This window comes from Tachypleus tridentatus, chromosome 9 (assembly GCF_004210375.1).
Source record: "Tachypleus tridentatus isolate NWPU-2018 chromosome 9, ASM421037v1, whole genome shotgun sequence".
Lineage (NCBI taxonomy): Eukaryota > Metazoa > Arthropoda > Merostomata > Xiphosura > Limulidae > Tachypleus > Tachypleus tridentatus.
The window spans coordinates 95152675-95173099 of NC_134833.1; the positions used below are offsets into that span (position 1 = coordinate 95152675).

Below are 20425 nucleotides of genomic sequence, written 5' to 3' on the forward strand. Positions count from 1 at the left end.
TAGATTACAGATGTCTTAGTTGTATAATAGTGTTTGTGTTCTCAGTATAATTTTCAAGCAAGCTTATTACTACTTTTAAGTATATGTATCTATAGAAACACATCTTATAATACATTCTTTACTATTAGTTCCATGACTACATAAAATTAACAACAACAAAAAAGCACGGAAAGTTGGTTTTCATTTATCTGTTTATTCATATACAGTATATGTGTATGTGTGTGTCTGTACAGTGAAACACGTCTGTGTTCAATAACTGCAAAATATTGTGGAGTCGAGCATGGCCAGATTCTGAATCCTAGGGCAAAAATATTTGGTTTGGTTTGGTTTGAATTTCGCACAAAGCTACTCGAGGGCTATCTGTGCTTGTGGTCCCTAATTTAACAGTGTAAGACTAGAGGGAAGGCAGCTAGTCATCACCACCCACCGCCAACTCTTGGGCTACTCTTTTACCAACGAATAGTGGGATTGACCGTCACATTATAACGACTCCACGGCTGGAAGGGCGAGCATGTTTGGCGCGACACGGGCGCGAACCCGCGACCCTCTGATTACGAGTCGCACGCCTTACGCGCTAGGCCATGCCAGGCCCTCGCGCAAAGCTACACGAGGGCTATCTGAGCTAGCCGTCCCCAATTTAGCAGTGTAAGACTAGAGGGAAGGTAGCTAGTGATCACTACCCACCGCCAATTTTTGTGCTACTCTTTTACCAATAAATAGTTGGATTGACCGTCACTTTATAACGCCCCCACGGCTGAAAGGGCGAGCATGTTTGATGTGACGGGGATTTAAACTCGCGACCCTCAGATCACGAGTCAAACGCCTTAATCACCTGGCCATGCCGGGCATTGGCAAAAATATACTCTGCACTTTGGAATCGTGGGTGCACTATAAGAGTGGCAGTCAAATTCTTATATTTGACTAAATAAAACAACCCAAGAGCTGGCGGTAGGACCTCTTGATTATATTTTCTGTGGTCTATCAGTTCAAAATAAGATATGGCTATGCGCAGAGAACCTTTGAGTAGCTTTGTGTGAAACTTCTAATATACAATTTTACCAGCTTCCATGTATATGCATACATAATAATGATGTATTCCATTTTATTTATATATTTATGTTTGATTTATATATTTAAAATGTGCAATATTAACCTCTTGTCTGACTATTTTCATTTTTTTTCCAAATAAAACCGGCTTAAATTTTTAGTTTTTCACGTCCACTAGACGAGTCTGAATGACTGGTTAGTTTAGTTTAGAAGAATTTACCAATACAGTCATCTCACTCTTCAACATATGTAAACAATTGTTGATAACGATGTAATTATGTCTCTCTAAACTCGTTTTCACTTTCAAATCGTTTAGTTGTATACCACATTGAAAAATACCTGGTGATGGGTCAATGGTGAGTTTACGGATTCACAACATTAAAATCCGAGTTTATTCTCGCGCGATGGACAGAGTGCAGATAGTCCATTTTGTAGCTTTTCACTAAAACAAGAACAACGTAGTTCAAAATGGAACTCTGAACTTTCTTTAAAAAATTCTAAATATCGCCATCTAGTGTTTCAACTATATTATAGAAAATATTGTGATTTTCACCAATAATTTTAATTAGATAGGTGTATGAGTGAGTGCTCTACAAGCAACGTAAGGATAATTCCTAAAAAAATAATAACTTCTCTATAAGTGGAACAAAATAGTCAAGATTAACGAACAGATCTTAATTTATACTGGTAATTATGTGCACGTACTATACATAATTATTACAAGTTATCGATCAGCGGAGGAGTGGCTAATTATTTTATTTGTTTGCTTGTCTTTAAGAAAAGGGTGTACATTTTTATAAGAAATTACATTTTTGTTGCACTCATTTAGCGCCTTCTAGAGCCAAAGTTAGGCTTCATGGGAAGAATTTGAATATTTGCGAGGTTTACTGATTATAAATCTCAACAAAAACTCTTAATGAATAAAATAAAAGTCCTGACAATTTCTTTATAAGATCAGATGTTTTCATCACAACAACGTTGTAGTAATAACATTTTAATTATGACTATATTATCAAACAAACTGGACTATTGACTCTCATTCTAGCACTGTAATAAACACCTAAAACTAAAACACGTGCCTTATTTGGTACAACAAAACTATGAAATTACGTTAGTAAAACGAGGATTTTTTCTACTTCCAACGAAATTTCTTTCCCGAATGATTTAGTCACTACGTTTACCCTTAGAAATTGAGTTTTCATGGAGTGAGTAGCCTTTTTCACGTAAGATTAGATCGTACGAAAATTAAAATTAGAACGGAGTGGAGTTGAGGTTTTATGATTTTAGCAACATAAGGGTTAAGGTTCTACATCCATTACAATACCTCTAAAACCCATAATAACGCTAGAAGCAGAAGAAATGGGCACAAATATTTTGTGATATTTTGACCGCCCCTTAACCGATTCCTTTCCCGACCATAACGCACGAAGATGGATATAGACAAACTCAGGCGGGTTTCTAGCGAACCCTGTTTACGAAGGGGTCACCGAAAGTGTGTCACTATTATAAAAGCTAATGTAACACCCGTTTTACCTGAAGAAGCTTTCTGTTGTGTTAAATCGCGAGGATTCATTGAAAACGTGGAACTAAATAATAAGAGAAGAACCTAAAGTAAGTTTATGTTTTTAATAACAAAAAAGAAAAAATAATAGAAATGAAAAGAGAAGTTTAAAAATCGTATAAGGAAACTTTAGATTTAAGTAAATTAATAAACTAGAATATGAGCGAAAAGGTGAAAGCATGACTGTTATATTTTATATATAATTATTTTTATTGAATTTTGTGCCTTTTTAATTCTCCTTTTGGCCTGACATGGTAAGGGTGTTTAACTCGCAATGTGAGGGTCGCAGGTTCGAATCCCTGTCACACCAAACATGCTCATCCTTTCAGCCGTGGTGGCATTATAATATCACAGTCAATTCCTCTATTGATTGGTAAAAGAGTAGACGAAAAGTTGGTGGTGAGTAGTGAAGACTAACTGCCTTCTCTTTAGTCTTACACTGCTAAATTAGGATGGCTAGCGTAGATAGCCCTCGAGTAGCTTTGCGTGAACGTCAAAAAACAAACATAATTTTCTTTTTTTTAAGAGAGAAAATAGTATTTAAAAGAAATATGTACAATATCATGATTTAAATAAACTTGGAATTTATATATACCGAGCAAGATAAAGGACATTGTTCATAAATATTCATGTTTCATGTTGACATGGATCTTTTTATTACTACCAGTTTTATTGTAAATTGGTCAAATTAAATGCTTACATGGCAGTTTGGCTTCTACTTTGACTGGCCACTTACCTTTCTAGAAGTCGTCGTTAAATATTTTGCAATGTATGGACAAAACTGTAAATGTTCGTTCACAGAACATAAAATAATATCAAACCGACAGATGTAACTCTGACTAAAATAAATGTTAATATGACTTACTTACATCATATATGCATCAGTAAAATAGTCAAATCATACTTCCCTAAAGCTGATGCTCTTCATGAAAGCAATTGTGTAATTGTTGCTTAGATGGTTGGCGCTCCACACTAATAGTTTTGTCAACAATGTGTATATTTATTGTAAGTTTTTCATTAGCGAACTAATTGTCATGACGTAAATATTTTATACACTACTTCATCATCGTAAAAAACTTAAAGTGTGCTATTTCATATAAAATGTCTAATTTCCTGGGTCCATCTTTTAAATATCAGGCTGATACACTTGTTTCTACTTTATGGAAAGATAGCTTACCTGGATAGCAGGAGCAGGTGAAGGAAAAGACAAAATAATTTTAAAGTAAAGTTTGGAAGAAGTAATTATGTGTTATAACGAGACTAATAATTTGAACGTGCTCTATGTTTTTTGCATCCATTTCTAAACAGAAATTAGAATCAGTTCTGAAAATAACTAAATCCTAAATTAGTGGTGCTTCGATGTTAAAAAAGGAAAAAAGTGTACATTAAGAAGTAATTTTAGTTATAATTATTTTTATAAATTAATTATAAGAAAATACACATGGTGTTTGCCATAAGACACGATTTGGATAAAGAAATATTCGAATGACTTGATGTTCATTTATGGTTGAAGTTCCAGATTTGTCAAGTGAAGTCCAATGATGTGTCAAATACAAATAAACACTCAGGAGACCTATCTGTAAGAGTGATAATTCTAAAACGGTAAAATATTGATATATGTAGTTTGATGCCTATGTTTTTGAAAGTTCTTTTGTTTTGCCCACAACTTTCTTTAGCTTCAAACTAAAATAAATAATTCAAATGCGATCAACAGAAATTACTGCATCTCTAAGAAATTTTTATTTGCCACATTAATAAGAATTCTTAGAAACCAATTTATTACAAATATAAGGCAATTCCGTGTAAAGATAAATTTAAAAATAATTTTGCTTTACAACAACCCTGAACTATGGCTTTTGAATACAACAAAACCATATTCATGATCTTTGCTCGGTTCACAGGTGGTGGTCGATATATCTCTCATCCTTGACATACATTCAACCCAAGGCTTTCATATCAAATAGGAATCGAAGAAAACCTTTTACAAAAACAACTTAGGATACTTTTTAAACTCTCAGTAACCTTCAAATTATTAAAAAGAATAAAGAAATAGAAGAATGAAAATGGTTCATATGACTCTATAAGATATATGAACTTAAAGTAAGATTTAATATTGGCTCTAAAGAAACATCATCGAAAAGAACAGGAGAATATTTTATTTTGTCCAGAGAACATAATTTCTTTACAGAATTTTCAATTCCAAGGAACTAAAATGCATACTAAATCAAGTTATTTAATAATATAACATTCTAGTTTGTTATTTTTGTTATTTTATATAGACGCCTTCCTTAGAGAAAGAGATCTGTGGAATAGTTTTGAATTTGAGAGCTTAAGATCTGGGTTCGAATCTGAGTAATGTCACAAAATATTTCCTGCACTTTAAACTGTGCATACGTTATAAGAGTGACAATCATCCTCTTGGCGTGAATGATAGGGTGACACTGACTGGTTGCCTTCCCTCTGGTCACTAGTTCTAGATGAGAAACAAAGACAAATAGCATAGTAGTTTTGTCACAAATACAAAATACAAATGCATCGAAAAATATCGATGTTCTTCCTTGTAATGGTGTCACTTACTGGATGTTCAACTTTATATTATTTAGAATGTGCATCTAATTGTGGTCTTAAACAGTTTCAAATTCTTTATCGTCTACTTGTAATTTGAAAAGTTCACAAACTAGTGACTTTCAACCAAACTTATGTATTGCAGCAGTTGCTACTGAAGATCTTTAAAAGGTAAAGTGTTATTGTGTTCTTACAGAATGCTGAAAATACGGAAACTAAACACTGCGGAGTTTTGTTTCTAACATAAAAAAGATAATTAATATTATGGCTGTAAAAGTGCTTCAGAAGGTTTGGAAACTATGGTTGATTAAAAATTAATTATTATAAATCGAAACTTGAGAAAATAAAGAGAATAAGAGAGAGAGATGTTTAAACTAATTAATACTTGTTATAGTTTTTATTATTTATATTCCAAGTCCTTAAATATCACAAAAATATAATTAAAAATATGCTAAGATCACAAAGAGAAGGAAAGAGCTCATGATAGGCATTAAGTTGAAACATCGATTAATTTTCATTCATGACTTTTTATGTAGTTTTCAAATTTTGATTACGTTGTACATTTTTTATTATTTGTATTACTAAAACAAAATAAAATAGCTCTTTTCTTATTATCGTTGATTTAAAAAAAACATTTGATAAAATGAGTAAATATTATTAATTATGTGAGTTTGAAGTTAAGCACAAAGCTATACAATGGACAATTTGTGTTTTGTCCGCTAAGGACATCGAAACCAGGTTTCTAGCGTTGTAAGTCCGCAGATATGCCGCTGTTCCACTGGGGGGCGAGTTATATATGAGAAATAAAAATCTAAGTAGGATATGAGAGATAAAATAAAGTGATTCACCTCTAATTTCTTGTTAATGGAAAACATTGTAGTTTTATTGTAACATGATGTATTGGTTCGGAAGTGATCTAGAAAAAAAATATTCAATGAGTGTATTTAAAGGAATAAAGCCCATTACCTCTCGAGTAATGAAATTCATTTTCTATTACTATGTAGGGAAGCAACAAACGCTATGTGGTCAACCTCTCTACTGCTAGTCCTGTGTTTCCAGGTAAGCCTAACAAACAGTTACATTACCGATTACTTAATATTACTCTACTACGAACTGTATACACAGATGCCAAGCACACGAGCTTTGTTCATTGAAACCAACTATTAATGAGTAATCTTCTTAACACTGTATACCATTTTCAATAGATGTTCTTTCACACGTGTGTTTATTTGTCATTAAAGTACGGCATGTTTCGTAAGTGAAATGGCAAGACTTGTGTAACGTATGAAGATTATTTTTCACAGTCTCTTGAATTACCTACGTACTAGCATTCCATTATAAATAATAACTTGTTACAATTTTTGTTTTGGTACCAAAATAATGTCCCTCCTACCTGGTAGGAGAGTATTATTGTTATCTTTAAGGTAGAAATGTTTTGTTTTCTTCTGCTATAACAAAGAGATGATATTTGTTTTATTTTTGCCTAATTTTTGCCATTCATTTTATTGTTTTTATTGGTAATTTTCTCTTCAGAACTTATGCTAACTTGAACATCAAAAGTTCCAGGAATTTTAAAAACAAGATTGATTTTACTTCCAGTACACCATCCAAGTAAGATTATTACCACCATACATCCCTTAACGGAATTGCTGGCTTGGGGAACAAGATGCCAATTCTCAGCAAAATATTTTGTTAAAGACATCATATACCCCCCACACTCCCAATGTCCTCTAACAGTCATCATACCAGTTCAGAAACATCTGGTGTAGTATTAAGTATCCAGTAACTTGTATCTGATTTAAGAAAACCATTTGATGAAAGTAATCTCTACAGATAATTACTTTCGTAGAAGGATAAAGGAAGAAGAATTGATAGAAAAGTTAGGATAAATCAGTTTTATAATCATGTGCGAGTAATTAATCTTTTATCTTCTTTCACTAATAACTCAGTTACAGTATACTTTTAGAACCAGTACACTTCACATTTGCCATTTGGTACATAAGTATCGTGAAAACACACGTCGTTAACAGCAGAAGGATATTGGCTTATAAACAACATCATTCACTGAATGCAACTTACTTTTATATAACCCTGAGAATGACAAACCCGCTTCTTTCTGAAAGCCGCTTGTGCATCAGTATTATTTTAAGGTAATTCAGTGTTTTGCTAATTTAAGTAGTGTTTATGGTGTATTAACGATATATGTACTACAGAAATAACATGTGATGTGTGTGAAAGTTCAACTCTGGATTCTCATAATTGATGTTTAGTTAGATTCGTTACTGACGATTGTAAAAAGAGCTTGAATGACATTTTTATTTTTAATGTTATTGATTGTCGTACTTCGTAACCCAACTGTTATTCACAGTATAAACTAACAATAATGAAACGTTAGTTTTTAAAAAAATCGTAATAAGAGTGTATGTCAAATCTTTAAAAATCATCTTAAACAGTGACATATTTGCTTAAATATATGAACGTTTATTTCCGGTTAGTTTGGTTAATCATGCGATTTTTTTAAATTGGTTGTGAAAAACAGAGAATATTAATAAATATAAAATACGTAACTTGCCTGCGAAGGTCAAGATCATACATTAGTTATAATTTTAGCGTAAATCGTAGGTTATTGAGGGTACGTCAACTTTTTTATTTATAGATTGTTTTATACATATACTTATATACTCGTAGTGAGAAGCTTCACTTAAATTCGTTGGATAGTTCCTTAAGCCAGTGATTTACAAATACAGGTTGTTTTTTCACTAAGTCTTTTACTGGAAACTCTCTGTTCGTTATAGTTACATTTCCTTGAACGTGTCGGCAGGTAATGTAGGTCAGCGCAGCGCAGGCGACAAGAGAGAAGCGGCAGGAGAACATGTTAGATGCACGCACCTTTCACCCCTGAAATGTGACGACATTAAAGTCTCGGAACACGAATAAGGACAACGCACGTACTAATAAAATACCTGTAGTCCTACTTTTGATTTTAAACTTGGTGATTCAAAACCACAGACTTATAAAAGAGTAGGAATGTAGAAAGAAAAAGGCCAACGATGCTATTTTTGTTTAAATCGTTGTAAGAGCTGAAACCTTAATTTTAGACTAGAGGTATTTTGAGTGAATATTAATAAAACCTCAATAATTAACCCACAAATGGCCGTATATGTTTATGTTATGGAAAAACTGTTTAATTAACAGTTGAAAAACCATAATCATATATAAAGCGACAGAGATTTAGGTTTGTTTGTTTGGTTAGTTGGTTTTGAATTTCGTGCAAAGTTACACGAGGGCTATCCGCGCTAGCTGTCCCTAATTTAACAGTGTAAGACTAGAGGGAAGACAGCTAGTGATCACCACCCACCGCCAACTCTTGGGTTACTCTTTAACCAACGAATAATGGAAATAATAAGTTGTTTTCTGAAAGTAATAATGAGAAAGAAAAAAAATGTAATATCTTATTTCGAGACCAGTACAATTGCTAAACATTCGAAGGGTTTCACTAAGTAATAAAATCATGTTAATATTTTCGTCTCTCCTGTGAGAAACAGCAGCACATTTATAAATTACACTTAATGATAAAATGAAGTTTGAAAAAGCAATCAAATCATGTTAACTTGCTTGTAAGAAACAACAGCATCATTATGTTAGTGGTGCTGATCATTTCACAAAATTCCTCAGTGACTCAGCAATAAGATCTGCGTGCTTCAAACGCTAAAATTCGGGTTTCGATACCCGATTAGGGCAAAACACAAATAGCACCACTGTACTGCTTTGTGCTTAACAACAAAACAGCTGTAACAACAAATTGTTTATTCACAGGAAAATAATACTTGACATAAATAAAATAATCTCATAAAAAACGTAATTTGTTTTGTGTGTTTGTTTTATTTATAGCAAGGATAGTAAAACCATCTATTATCGTCCCTGACCTTATACTGTTGACGAAGGTAATCGGCCAGCAGCATCCATCGCCAACTCTTGGACAGCTCTGTCATCTCAACGAATATAACATTAAAAATCATTGTAGAATTAAATGAGTGCATAATCAATAAAGTAATTTATTAATTACACTGGCCTATGAAGTAAGTACAATGTAAATAACTTTCGAAATGTCGAGGAAAGTGCTTCAAGTTCTTTTTAAAATTGCCAAACTTATTTGAAAACTTTATTAAAATGCATTATTGTTATTTTAATGGTTATTCGTTAAAAGATTTACACGATTATATAACAAAAATGGATAATATTACTTTAATTTTTATTTATTAGAAGATAGGCGTGGCTGGTGCTCAAAGAACTGAGTTCGCAATCTGCGAGTCATCGGTTCGAATATCTGTCCCACTAAACATGCTCATCCTTTCACTTGTTGAAACGTTATAATGTGTCGGTCAGTCCCAAAGTTCGTTGATAATATATTAAAACATTAGCCCAAACGTTGACGGTGGGTGATGATGACAAGCTGCTTTCATTTTAATCTTTCACTGCTAATATAATGCAAGCAGTCCTCATGTAGCTTTGCGCGAAATTTCAAACAAGCCTAATCTTAGAAGATAAACGCAATTATACGTAACAACAAGTCCTGTGGAAACAAAAAGTTAGGATATTATTTTACTTATTATTCCTAGAATATAGAAAACAACTACATAAGAGAAGACTCTGTTGAAACAAACAACATTCCTAGAACATTTAACGCTTTACTTCATCATGCTAAGAAACATGTTTTATCATTAGCAGTATTTGTTTTTAAGCTGTTTGCTAATACATGGAAAGCTCTTCGCCATTGTCCTATCTGGTATAAACTAAATCGTTTTTCTGTATATAATACTCTTTGATTTTTCTATAGACGCTCAGACAGATAGATTGTTTGGTTTAATTCCGTGGTAAAACGATAACATGACATTAATTTAAATAAAACAAGACAAGTTTATGTTTGTTTCAAATAATCGTGCAAAGAGAAATTGAACTCGCAACCTCTGTTTTCAAACGGACCGACTAGAGAGAAAGAAGCTTCAAACAGAACCCACCACTAACTTTTGGATTACTCTTATCGAATAGTTAGACACAATTGGCACTCTCATAACGCACCCACTCCTGTGAGGTGCGAGTTGCGATCTTTACTAACAGGACGCAAACCATGGTCCTCGGGTCAACAGCCTAGTGTACCAAACTCTCGGCCTCAAATGGCACATACGCTTCAGACAGATATCTGTCTAAATATCTTCAATTGTTAAACATGTGCACAGAAAATTAAATCACATTTCGCGCAAGTACCATAGGTAAGGTTTGCCTATGTTTAACTTCATATTCCAGATGAGAAAAAAAATGTTAAAAATTCAAATACTTCATCTGTGGCATCTGGAACAACAACCTGATATTTATTTTCTTTAAAATGTAGGCCATATAATCTCTAAGGATTACGGTTTCCCTATTTGAGGCCATGAAGATATATAAACACAAGTAAATAAAGACCTTGAGGTGAATATTCATTACCGCAGGTAGAACGAACCGTAAAAGCAACCTGTGTTGTTAATTTTTTCGTTTCTCATTTATTATATTGTCTTTCTTTTTTTCACGTGTCAAAAGACCATGCAAAAAAAAAAAATCAGATAAACAATCCTGAACTTAAATTGTCAGCTGACTGTGGCATTTGGAAACCTACTTTTCTTGCAAAACCACTCAGAACAGGCAAACGTGTGTTTACACTGCGCATGTCATTGACATACTTAATCAAGAAAATTCACTTTACCGATATATCAGAGGAAATATTATGTGAAAATAACCTACATGTAAAATAATATGTATTTCCAAAATTATCTCACTTGTGATGGAAAACTCATTACGATGTTACATGGTATTAAGTTACACGATGTCACTTATAAGTGTACAAAATCTTAACGAGTTAAAAAGTGTATTTAAACTTTTAGTATTATTAACTGTCTTTATTTCTGATCTTTGGTGTTAGTTCTTGGTCATTAGAAAACCATTTTTAACATTAAAATACTAAGTTGAACTAAATATGTAGAAGTTATATTTTAAAGGTTAAAACAATATACTCATAGTGATAATTAAAATAAAAAAATAGAAATAAAATAAGATTAGTGTTTAAAAATACTTTTTTTTCTAAAATAAAGTAGGTAAGTTGACAGCCTTGATTGAATTCACTCTGGCTGATTTTCTTTTTAGCCATGTCTTGATTTGTTTGTTCTCTGGAATTTATTACGACGCATTAATATTGCAATGTTTTTTGTGTGGAAATGAAATTTTGAAATGGATAGAAGTAAAAACAGAAATTTATTTGTTTGTATGGAACTAAGCAAAAAGCTACACAATGGACTACGTGTTTTCTGTCCGCCACGGGTTTCGAAATGCTGTTTATATATGTCTGAGTGTCGAGGCATATAGTGTGTTACTGGCTACAAAGATATAGACTATGGTGTGCGTGCATAAACATATGACTGATAGCTAGGTCTGGTCTTAGCAGTGCAGAGCTGGTAAACTCGAGCGGACGAGGGTCGCCTCAGGAATGATCTAGTCAAAAAAGGCTTTGGAGTATTTGGTACATATTGTGTCACAGACACACGAAAAGGACCAACTTCCTACCACCTACACTTATGGTTTGGCTGTCACTCCTATAACGCATCTATAACTTTGACGGTTATAAATATTTTGTCGTATCATACATACTCGACAGTGGTTGGCTCCTGATCTCCGAACTTCAGAGTTTTACCAAAGAATCAACTGTAGAAAGTATATGCATGAAATAACTGTTATGTTTTACTGACTGTCACACTTTTTGCGACATTATTTGTACAGTACCAGGGTAACTTGGAACAATTAAGTTTTATTTTACATTGTCAGTTGATTAATTCGTAGCCCAGTATTAGAATTTTACTCCTAAACTGTAATTAATATTAAAAAAAAAACTGGTTCTGAGGATGTTACAAAAATAACGTATTTTTAGAAGAAGTTCAGATCAGTTCGAATGACATACGTGTACGTTGTATAACAAAACCTCATCGGGGGATCAAACACCTGATTTTAGCGTGGTAAACCCGTAGATTTACTGATGTACTACTGGAAGACTTGAAATATAAGTTAATAATTTTCATTAACAAATAAAATTAATGAAAGCAAAACATTATACCTTATTCAGCTATATGCATAATAATTTATAAGTTATAAAAAATAGTTAACTTTTTTTAAAGAATGAGATTACAAGTTCAGAAGTAATTATATCATTTTACAGTTGCGGATAAAATTTAGAAGTACTAAATATATTTGTGGACTAAATTTAGTATTAATAACAAATTAGTTAAAGTGATAAAAATTAAACCATGTGGGCCGGAGTGTGTATTTATAAGTTACAGTATAGTAATATTAACGTTTTACACATGTTACTGGATTACTGCGTATACAGTTAAAACATCCAGTCAAGCACCAACCAGTTAAGTGTCTAAAACGGGTTGAATGTTTCTAAACTTCCTGAAAGGTTAAAAAATGACCCTCTTTCGGTTTTCTATATCGTACTTAACGAGGTTTTCTCTAGCCCTAAGCAACTTTCAAAACTACAGAAATAACCAGCTAACATACACTTTTTCCTTTCCCTTCTTCCCCCCTCAAACTATTTGCTGCTCCCTGACAATAAAACCTGTTAATCAACAAAACACGTTACGTAGTTATGATTCTATAGCAACAACAGTAGTTTTAGCAAGAAGAAGAGGGTACAAAATTAAAAATGTTCATGTTAACACTTAACACCTCTGTTTCTCCTCCTCCTATCCGGATACAAACTGGTTTATCTTTTATCTTTACCTCATTTCCTTTATGTTATGGTGTTTGTTTCAGAGCACCATTCCTAGTCCAAAGTTTGTTCACATTTTTGACTAACTTTAGTTATTGTGTTATTGTAGTTTGCTATTTCATTTTTATATTACCATTATTATTATAGATTGAAAGGTGTATGTTAATAAGATGGGGAAGTATGTATGTGTGTTTTTTATACCAAAACCATATCGGCTATCTGCTGTGTCCACCGAGGAAAATCTAACCCCTGATTTTAACGTTATAAATCCGGAGACTTAACGCTATCCCAGCAGGGGACGGGGGGAACTATGATAGAAAAGTATTGGTACTAATTGTACTGGAGAAAGGAAGTATGGCGCCGGGGTCAAGTCCGAATTACTTCGTCCATTCCCTCTCACAATTCATTCGCGAGAGATCGGCTCACCCCTCAGCGTCCCCTCGCTAGGATACTGGATACTAAAGATTAAAGAACAAGAAAAACTGGTTCTAGAAGATAATATAAACTTAAGCTGTAACGTAACGAGCAGTAATATAGTGAATATGTTAATACCGATTATAAATACGTCTAAGAGAAATAGAATTACACAGTCAGCATTTCGTTTAAAGACCTTCTTTGTGTTCATAGGTTTTATTGGCTACATTTAACACTTATTTGTGATTTGAAGCGTTTTTTTGTATTTTTATTTGTATGCAGAACATTGATTTCAAAACACTCCTTTGCGTTATTAATGTAATCACGGAGTGGACCATTCCCTCCATTCTAGGCGTGCTGTAATAGTTAGCGTGTCAAACTATGAATCAAATGGTTTACTATTCACTGTGTACTTTGCGACTACGAGGGCTATCTGAGCTATTTGTCCCTAATTTAGCAGTGTAAGACTAGAGGGAAGGCAGCTAGTCATCACCACTCACCGCCAACTCTTGGGCTACTCTTTACCAACAAATAGTGGGATTGACCGTCACTTTATAACGTCCCCACGGCTGGAAGGGCGATCATGTTCGGTGCGACTGGGATTCGAACCCGTGATCCTCAGGTCACGAGTCGAACGCCTTAACCCACCTGGTCATCCCTCAATGAGGTGGGCACAGCATATAGCACATTGTGGCTTTACTTCGAAAAAGTTATATACATATTGTTCCTCTCATTAAACACCTGCTCTAACTCAAACATAAGAATTAATCTCTGTTGTACTTTTAGTGGTGAAATGTGAAGAAATTATAATTCAACATTTTGATATTAAAATAAAGTATTTTGTGTCTATTGTTTAAGAATGTGTGCGATGTCTATCCTAGTGTGTTTATATAATTTTAATGATGTTAAATATATTTTAAACATTCATTCAAAAAATGCGTTGGTTTAGAAATTTGTTGAAATCCTACTAAAGTAAGAAATGACCGAATTTATCAATTGAAGATTTACCCTGACTTCAAGTCCTCCGCTGGGACAGCGGTAAGTCTTCGGATTTACAATGCTAGAATCAGGGTTCGATTCTCTTCGGTAGACACAGCAGATAGCCTGATGTGGCTAAGCTATCAGAAAAACACACACCGCACACACATGCACCCTGACCTAAGTAAATAGATTATTATAGGGTTATGATCAATACGTGAAAATCCAGCGCCATCTACTATGCCAGTAATTACCACGGTTGCGAATGTGATACAACTTGCTAATGATATAAACATTATTTTTATGATGTTTGTTGTGATAAATAGTGAAGTACAATTGTGGTTGCCGCAAGAGGAGAAAACAACATTTAAACACTTATCAACAATGATAAGTTTTGATTGAGGTGTTTAATACTAGAGATATATTGTTACATTTTCAGAAGAATGTCTATGGCTGACTTATTTGAATGCAAGTTTGTTTCGCTTTGTAATCAAGGTTTCTTTTATATGGTTCGTTTTGAATTTCGCGCAAAGCTACACGAGGTTCTATCCGCGTTAGTCGTCTCTAATTTAGCAGTGTAAGGTTAGAGTGAAAGCAAATAGTCATCGTCACCCATCGCCAACTCTTGGTCTACTTTCTTACCAAACGAATAGTCTAGTATGACTGGGACTCGAACCTGAGATTCTCAGATTACGAATCGAACGCCCTAACCATTTGGCCATTCATGGCTGTCTTTTATATAGATATTCTGTTCTTTGTTGGAAACGCATACTATAGTGAGACCATCGTCTTCATGCTTATAGGTGTTTGAATAATTAACAACACCAAACTTGAGATGTTATTTTAGATCGATGTTCTAGGCGACGTGTGGCTGAATCCATGTAATCTCGATCTTTTTCCAAAATACATCAATCTCGTCCAGAACGAGAATAAACATGTTATATTTTTTTTCTAAGTGTTATTTATTCACTTTTACAATAGAATTATGATGTTAAAACAATGATTGTGAATTACTAAGTTGCATCTTAAATAGAGATTATCAAAGTATACAGTAATGAACCAGTTTATTTCTTATTAAGATTTGTGTTAACTGACTGGTTACATACCATTTGGCGAAACCATTTTTGGTCCAACTTATCAAAATTAATAACTGATGTAAATATTTGATTTTCTAAATAATTAAACAATTTGTATAATGTGGCATGAAATGCATGCTTCGTTGTAGAATTAGGATAATATACGTCATATAATTTTATATTCATATAATCAGGCCTTGATGAAGTGTTTTGATTGTGAATAACTGACTATAAGTTGCATGTTTCTAAATACGTAAGTAATACATACTCACGCATATACATAAATCTATATAACATTGATTGAAAATAAATGTATAATTTTGTGTAGCTTTATTGAATGATGTGAAATGGTCACCAATATTATTAGTGACAATTTGAAAATAGGAACATATGATAAACCGACACATGCAGGATTGGTGCTTGAAACTATTGACACTTGCTGACACTCCATAATTATCGTCAAGAGCATGGTCCTGAATAGATCAAGTTTTTGTGAAAAGTGCAATTGTCTATTTAATTTTCTTAAATTCTGTAATTTACAAGATTATTTAGCAATATTTTAAGCACAAAATTAATTCAACAGATATTTTGTTTTATTAAGCTTACCAGATTCTTGGTAATAATAATAATAATTACATATAGAAATATAATGTAAAACATGTTTAATTAGAAAATTATATAGAAATATAATGTAAAACATGTTTAATTAGAAAATGATATAGAAATATAATGTAAAACATGTTTAATTAGAAAATGATATTCATCTGAACTGTTTTTAAATGGAGTGAACATGTTTTGATGTGCTCTAGCAATCTGTTTTGTCAATTTTCCTTTTCATGGGTAAAGACAGTTAGTGACCGATTATTACGATCAGAAATATCATGAAACCCAACTATCCTCAAACTCAGGTTCACTGCTCTTTAAAAGACAGTTAGTGACCGATTATTACGATCAGAAATATCATGAAACCCAACAATCCTCAAACTCAGGTTCACTGCTCTTTAAAAAGACAGTTAGTAACCGATTATTATGATCAGAAATATCATGAAGCCCAACTACCCTCAAACTCAGGTTCACTGCTCTTTAAAAGACAGTTAGTGACCGATTATTACGATCAGAAATATCATGAAACCCAACTATCCTCAAACTCAGGTTCACTGCTCTTTAAAAAGACAGTTAGTAACCGATTATTATGATCAGAAATATCATGAAGCCCAACTACCCTCAAACTCAGGTTCACTGCTCTTTAAAAGACAGTTAGTGACCGATTATTACGATCAGAAATATCATGAAACCCAACAATCCTCAAACTCAGGTTCACTGCTCTTTAAAAAGACAGTTAGTAACCGATTATTATGATCAGAAATATCATGAAGCCCAACTACCCTCAAACTCAGGTTCACTGCTCTTTAAAAGACAGTTAGTGACCGATTATTACGATCAGAAATATCATGAAACCCAACCATCCTCAAACTCAGGTTCATTGCTCTTTAAAAGACAGTTAGTGACCGATTATTACGATCAGAAATATCATGAAACCCAACTATCCTCAAACTCAGGTTCATTGCTCTTTAAAAGCTGTGTTAAGAACCAAAACTTTTTTCTTTAAGATAAAGAACACGACCAACAGCTCTCATACTCTGTTTATCGATATGTTTATACTCGTTGTGGATGAGTTTATGTGGCTTCAACTAGGTGTCACTTGGAACAACGCATAAAATTACACCTTAGTCGTAGCATTAGGAATTCTTCAAACATTTACAAACACTTAAATTGAGAAATGTAATGGTGTATCTACGAAAATTACTTCCATATAGTATGCAGCTTCATTAATGAAAAGCCCATCTGTTTATATATATATATATATAAATGGTTATATAAAAACGTAAACCTGCAACAAATTCGGATATATTTTTGTTGTTAACCTTAAAATATGTAATATTTTGCTTTTTTTTTAATTGGTAAATAAAAAAATTTTCAAAATCCCTTTTTCATCTGTCAAATTCGACCTCCAGAAGTGAAGGTCCAATCCAGTCCAACTTTTGACAGTTAATTTAGTTTTAAATCTTACAGACCTCTAAGGGGCCTGAGAGACAATCAGGGGCGTTTAAAAACTGTTATTTTTTTCTTCCTGAACGCGAAATTTAGATGCATGTCTGATAGTGGCTTCGAAGATTTTATTACAGAAGTAGAGTGTTATTGACTTTGAATTACTTTATGAGTGGAACGATAAGAAAATCAGCACGTGGTTTGTGGCTGAAGGACTTTGTCATGATTAATCGGAAGCTCAAGATGTCAGGGAAAGCCGTGAATTTGGACAGCCTGAAGCAGGAAGGAGATGTGAAACAGACCAAGGGCGTGACCAGAGCATCCAGTTTTAGGATAAGCGCGATCTAATAAATAACCGTCGGTGAATCTTATAGTTTCTTATGAAAAATGAAAACTTGAAGTTCGTTTTTTAAATCAACATGCTTAAGGAAAATTGAACAAAATGATTAATAGGGATTGATTATTTAGAGTTATTAATTGCAAGTTGTAATTTAGTATCTTATTAATTTGCTGCTTTATCATGGTCCCTTCTCAGAGCTGAGATCTATGACTCCTATGCTCGAAAAACCGAGCTGTGAGGGGAAATAGAAACATCCCGAGAAAGCATACTTAAAGGAAATTACAAACATAAGGATTAGTAAAATCTAGTATAATAGCATGTTTCTGAAATAGCTTGACGGTTGAAAAGTCGACGGTAATACAGTGAATGACTGGTCCTAACATTCAACAGAGTCCGTGTCTTGTAAGGAGGAGATAAAGGATTTCGAGGGGAACTTGAAAGTCATCGGAGGGCTGTTCTTCTGTTTGTGTTCTCCTATCTTTTGTGGCAATACGTATTTGTGATTCGTGAGGAAAGCAACCATTAGATATTGAAGTATTACTTCGAGATACTTAATCTATGTGGATTAAGTCTTTAAAGTATTCCTCCTGGTAGGTGGGATATGGGGTGAACCTAAACTAAAAACTCTACCAGTTATTTCTGTTCAAAATTATTTGATCTCAAACAAGGTCTGGGGTAACATATTACCAGGGGTCTAGAAGAAGAAAAAATATCTTCGTCCCACTCGTGCTTTAAAATAAAGTGGGAGGCTTAATGTGAAGAGACATGATGAAAAAATAATAATTTGTCAGTGGAAAGTTGTTGGGCTACAAGCAAACAGAAAACCAGGGTCGATGAGATGAGAAAATCAATAGCTGATGTCGGACTTGTGGTCCTTCAGGGCGACGAGGTATCTTTAGATTTAATGTCACGAGTTAGTTGGGGGTGGAACAGAAGGAACTCGAGAAAATCCACTTGCAACAGATTCTCTTTTAAGCAAGCTTGATCACACAAATTGGGCCCCCTGAGGGGGAAAGTATAGTTTTGTACAGTGTTTTAAATTATAAGGTCTCTAACGCAAAATTATCGTTATGTTTATTAAACAGATACTAAAATCTGATTAAGGTCACAATAAATTTGTAAAAATACCATAGTGAAGAGTTTTCTATAAAAATCAATGCAACACAACACAATAAAAAAACAGAAATGCAGAAAATATGTTTATTGAACTTTTAGAGGTGATTTGAAAGATCCAAAAAAACATTCATTCTTGTAGTTTGTACTGTTTAAAATTTTATATTACAGTAGTTATAAAATAGTAAAATAAAATGGTATGTTACTAACACCGAGAAAAAGGTTAAGATAAGTAGCTTTTCAGCCCGGCATGGCCAGGGCACTCGACTTGTAATCCTAGATTTGCGGGTTCGAATCCCCGTCATGCCAAAAATGCTCGCCCTTTCAGCCATTATAATCAATCCAAGTCAATCCCACTATTTGTTGGTAAAAGAGTAGTCTAAGAGGTGATGGTGGGTGGTGATGACTAGCTGCCTTTCCTTTAGTCTTGCACTGCAAAATTAGGGACGGCTAGCACAGATAGCCCTCGAGTAGCTTTGCGCGAAATTCAAAACCAACCAAACAAATAGCAAAATATGATTAAGATACTCATTTTAAAAAAATCAAAATGTATGATTCTTATTGGATTAGTCGCGGGTTCGCGCTAAACATGCTCGCCCTCTCAGCCATGGGGGCGTTATAATGTGACGGTCAATCCCACTATTCGTTGGTACAAGAGTAGCCAAAGAGTTGACGGTGGGTGGTGATGACTAGATGCCTTCCCTCTAGTCTAACACTGCTAAATTAGGGACGACTAGCACAGATAGCCCTCGAGTAGCTTTGTGCGAAATTCTAAAAAACAAAAAACAAACTTATTGGATTAAAATTTTTAAAGCAAATTCATAATTAATATCTTTCTCAATTATTTGTTGGCTTTCACAAAGTGACTTCGTAAAAACTGAGAAAAAGATTATTGTATTAACAAAGCGTGCGTACACACGCACTTATTTATAGTCTTGTGTATGTGTATTTTTTATAACAAAGCCACATCGAGTTATTATCTTGTGTATTTAATCCATGCCCCGGCATGGCCAGGTGGTTAAGGCACTCGACTTGTAATCCGAAGGTCGCGGGTTCGAATCCTGGTCGCACCAAACATGCTCGCCCTTTCAGCCGTGGGGGTGTTATAATATGACGGTCAATCCCACTATGCGTTGGAAATAAAGTAGCCCAAAAGTGGGTGGTGATAACTAGCTGCCTTCCCTCTAGTCTTACACTGCAAAATTAGGGACGGCTAGCGCAGATAGCTCTCGTGTAGCTTTGCGCGAAATTCAAAACAAACAAACAAACTTGATTATGATTTGATCCATTGTTTAAGGTACACCCTTAATCGACTTGTGTATTACATTGTTGTGTGTGATTTATCCAACAAATTATATCGCTCTCTCTCCTGTTTAGAAAATACTTCAGTCAATGCGTTAATTAATTAATTTTGAGCTTATAATAAGTATCAGACAGGGAATGACTTACTATTATATATTGTAAAACATTTTTAATCTCGAAACCAG

At 33.8% G+C, this 20425-nt stretch overlaps 1 protein-coding gene across 3 annotated transcripts in view; it reads left to right on the top strand.

Moving 5' to 3' along the window:
- LOC143225800 (uncharacterized) overlaps positions 1-20425 on the top strand; it is a 52793-nt gene that overhangs the window by 15587 nt on the left and 16781 nt on the right. For 2 of the 3 annotated variants that reach the window (XM_076455827.1, XM_076455829.1), the window contains exon 2: positions 6178-6232. In XM_076455827.1, coding sequence (XP_076311942.1) covers positions 6178-6232 — 55 coding nt within the window. Of the gene's footprint in view, positions 1-2506; positions 2659-6177; positions 6233-20425 lie in introns of those variants that run through there. The other variant, XM_076455828.1, reaches the window with a different exon arrangement.